The sequence below is a fragment of the Charadrius vociferus genome, unplaced genomic scaffold (assembly GCF_000708025.1).
Source record: "Charadrius vociferus isolate BGI_N301 unplaced genomic scaffold, ASM70802v2 scaffold623, whole genome shotgun sequence".
Taxonomy (NCBI): domain Eukaryota; kingdom Metazoa; phylum Chordata; class Aves; order Charadriiformes; family Charadriidae; genus Charadrius; species Charadrius vociferus.
Genome location: NW_009647679.1, coordinates 499,891 through 503,967, shown reverse-complemented (window position 1 = coordinate 503,967; position 4,077 = coordinate 499,891). Strand labels below are relative to the sequence as shown.

Below are 4,077 nucleotides of genomic sequence, written 5' to 3'. Positions count from 1 at the left end.
GGGCAGCGGCAGGAGCGGGGCCGGGCAGAGCCGGTGAGGGACCGGCAGTTACGTGGTGGGGACAGCCTGGGGCAGAGCTCCCGGTTCTCAGTCCCCGCCTGGAACCTGTGGGCTTGGGCCCCACGCGGGGTGAATTATCATTGATTTACGGATTTTGGTGGAACGGAGCTTTCTCGTATCCGCAACGTTCTTGGCCCTCTGCTTTTAACCTTCGCTTTTCGATGAAGAATTTCCTGCTTGCAATGACCTCAGGCTGCTCCGAGCTGTGACGGGGACGAAACAGAGCAGCTGGATGCTTCTGCAGTGGGGTTTTGGTCTGCGGGCTCCCCCCAGAAGGGGCAGCTCTTCCTTAAGAGCGGAGCAGAGCCCGGGCGGTGTCTCTCACCGCCTGTGAAGTACCCCAGGCGAGGAGCAGCCCGTTGCCAGTGCAGACATGAGTGCACTATAATACGATGTTGGCAGGAGAACGGGAAGGAGTGAGCCAGCAAATGAGACCCTGCTGACCTGGGGTTGCTAGCTGTGCTTGGAATGGACCTCTTCTCTTAAAAAAAAAAAAAAAAAGCACTCTCAGATGATGATTATTATTTTACAAAAGATTATTATTTTACAAATGCTGCCAAATATTTAAGCATCTGAAAATGATTCACGTCTTTGACGGCGGCACGGCCCCGGTGCTGCTGGTCAGGCCCGGGGTGCAGCCGGGACCAGGCGACCCTCTTGGGGAGGCTGTGGGTCGGGGTCCGCTCGGACACCCGGGGGTGATGGGAGAGGTCACCCCCCTGCTGTGGGGGCGGTGACCCCCAAGGGAATGAGCATCCCTTGGTCAGGCGAACGAGAGGGGTGGGCGCAGGGCTGGTGGTGATGCTCCTGCAGCAGAGGGACCGCTCTGCTGCTCCCTCCTCCGGACCTGGATGAGCCCCTTTCAGTGTTCTGTGATTTTTCCCTCTAACCCTTGCGAGATGCTGTAAAGCTCTTTGCTCTCCACCCCTCACCATGACGTGAGCTCCTTCCCATTCCCAGCCCGGCTGGAGGAACACCCTTGTGAAACAGGGCCGGGTGTCTCGTGGGTGCCCCGTCTGCACCACCAGCGTGCGATGGCGTGGAGCAGCCTCCCTCCATCTCAGCAGCAGCCTTGGCACAGCAGCAGGTTGTCTTGTCTCCCTTCAGTCTGTTCTGTAGATCAGACAACCAGGTTTTCAGCCTCTTTGCACAGTGCTGGAGGTCCACATCCATCCTCCTCCCAGGGGTTCCTTCCAGCCGATCCCTGCCTTCCCAGAGCTGGGGGACGGACGGTCTTCTCCGGCCCTGCTTGCTGCATCGCTCCGCTGCCAGCTCTGCCGCATCCCCGCTCTGCGCAGCTGGTTCTTCCCGAGCTCCAGTCCTTGCCTTTGTTGTTATTGAATTCCGTCCTGCCTTTTTGGATCCTTCCTCCAGTTCTCTGAGAGCTTTTGGAATTTTTATCCCGCTCTCAAATGTATCTGCAGATCTTCCCAGCCTGCTCACATATGGGGATTTAATCATCGTACCATCTACTCCATCATCCAGCTCGTTAACCCACAGACTGAAACAGGCAGCCGCAGCGCAGACCCCTGTGCATTTTTACTGCAGAGTGTGGTTTATTGCATATCCCTGCGAAGCCAGAGGGAAACTCATGCCAATTTTTGCTGGCTCGGTAATGTGTTTTGGCCGATTGAAGAGACCAGTAGGACGATTGTAAAATATTTAATGAAGAAGTAGATTTTGAACATAGCACTGGAAAGCTGACAGCAAATCTAAATCACCCTCCGGTGCTGGGACGGAGACCTCTCCCCTAAGCTGGTGCAAGACAGAAAGTGCCTCGAGCGGATCAGAGGGCAGGGAGGGCTGGGGACGGTGTTGGGGCGACGCGCGGGGCCCCACGTGCTGGTACCTGAACAGGCAGTTGGTGAACTAGTTTAGAAGAGCACCAGCGTCATACGTGTAGCTCGTGCAGAAGCCCAGTGCTTAAGCCTGGACTTGCCCCGGTAAAGATGTCGTTCTGTCAATTTTTAAAGGAAATACTCCCTTAAAGTGTTTTCCACCAGCAGGTAAAGAAAATACCTCTGGAGGTGCAACGCAGTGACCTGACTGTGTGCCTGAAACAGGCTGCACCATGGTACTGCGTCCGGCTGCCTCAGCCACGCTTCATTCACCCCGGCTCAGCGCTGCATTGCCCGCATCGATCCTTCCCTCCGCGCCGCGCTGGCAGAGGCAGGATGCTCCCGCTGTCGGGGACTCGGGAACAGAGACTGTCGAGCCCCCGGGCTGCTGAGAGCACCCTGTTCCCTGATTTTTCCACGTGGGAAACTGCTTATAAAAATATATATACGTGGTATTTTAAGGGGCTGTCTCCAGCCAAGCGAGCTGTTTGCAGGTGTCCGGTGTGGACCTCACTGGAATGGGGTGGAATGGGAGGGGGGTTTGCTGGTTCTGCCGGGGATCGCCCCGTGGCGCTGCCGGCGCCCCAGAGCAGGAGCTCTCCCCCGCTGCTGGCCCTTGTTTCTGCGTCGCTGCTTTGGGTTAAAAAGGAATCTTGTTTCAAGTTAATTTAGACCTGTTCCCAATCACAACAAGCCGAAGTAATCTAATCTGCTGAGAAACCCTTGCCAGGCTCTTTGCCTTGCTGGAAACAAGTTTGTTTAAATCAACACTGAAAGCTAAACTAGTGACAATTTCTTGTGTGTTTGCGAAGTATCGTAGCAAAACCACTCAGAGCAGAGAGAGGCGGCCAGCAGCGTCCCTCGCGGCACCCGCAGCCTGGCTGCCTGCCACAGCAGCCTCCATGCCTCAGTTTTAATATCTTCTTTTTTCTAAAGACGTCCTGTCCAGCTCAGTTTGAGCACTGTTTGTAGCAGCAAACATGAGGGTGAGTGTGTTTTGCTGCTGACAATCTACTTTTTTCCTATTAGCAGGGCATTGACACAAGGGTTGCGCTCTCTGCGGAGACAGTTCTGGGGTCAGCGCGATGTAGGAGCGCAGGGACAGCATCTGTTTCTCAGCTATGAAATGTTTGTTCAAGGAAACCCTTCACCTTGAATGGTGAAAGCGGGATCCCAACTGAGGACTGAGCTGATGACCTGGTCACAAAGCTAAAATCCAGGGGATTATTCCCAGGGAAAATGACATTTCTGGCTTTCCGTCATGGGGACCGGGGCATCTCGGGGGGAAAAGGGGAAGGAGCAAGGCACTGGCCCGGCAGCTGCCCGGAGAAGCCGCTGCTGCCTTTGCCCCTTCGCCATCCCCGTAACCCGCCGTGCCCGGGGGCAGTGGGGCGGTCGCTCTGGGATCGGGCACCCACCCCGAAAAGCGGGTACCTGCACATGCCCACCCGCGCGCTGCCGCGGCTCTGGGGTGGATTGGAGAGCCGGGGTCCCATCAGCTGGAAATACTGATTGCTTCTTGTCGCGGTGGGACATTAATGAGCTCTTCGGTTCCTCCGTTAGCAACTGCCGGGGTGTTTGGGGCCGGTGGTGATGCTGCTGTGACCTCTCTCTTTCAGCCGGGGCTGGGGGCTGTGCCTGGATGACCCCCCTGCCCGGGAGGTGCTGGACTACCCCTTGGTGCCCCCGGGCGTCCTCTACGACGTGGGCCACCAGTGCCGGCTGCAGTACGGCCCCTACTCCACCTTCTGTGAGGACATGGATGTAAGCCCGGGTCCTCCCCAACGTAACGCGGGCTCGTGCGGCTCCAAAGGGCTCTCTGGGGGCAGAGGCGGGGGGGCTTTGCACGGGGCCGTCCTCTCCCTATGAGTTAAATTTGTGCCGGTGGGTTGTCCGGTGCAGTAACCGTGTCCTGTGCAACCGTGTTTTTTCTGCAGAGCGTCTGCAACACGTTGTGGTGCACGGTGGGGAACACGTGCCACTCCAAGCTGGACGCTGCCGTGGACGGCACGGCGTGCGGGGAGAACAAGGTAACGGGGAGCCGCCCTCACCGCGGCTGCGGGGACGGACGCCCTGTCCTGCACACAGAGGCATTTCACGGGCTCCGGCACACAGGGACGGGCTCACCTCACTGCCCTCCCTCTGGCCAAACACCCGCCGCTGCCGGGGAGGGACTGAC

The 4,077-nt window shown here is 57.6% G+C and overlaps 1 protein-coding gene across 1 annotated transcript in view; it reads left to right on the top strand.

Annotated features, from left to right (window-relative positions):
* ADAMTS7 (ADAM metallopeptidase with thrombospondin type 1 motif, 7) overlaps positions 1-4,077 on the top strand; it is a 55,807-nt gene that overhangs the window by 18,656 nt on the left and 33,074 nt on the right. Inside the window, 2 exon segments of the mRNA XM_009881163.1 lie at positions 3,518-3,662; positions 3,836-3,928. Of these exon segments, the coding sequence (XP_009879465.1) occupies positions 3,518-3,662; positions 3,836-3,928 (238 nt within the window).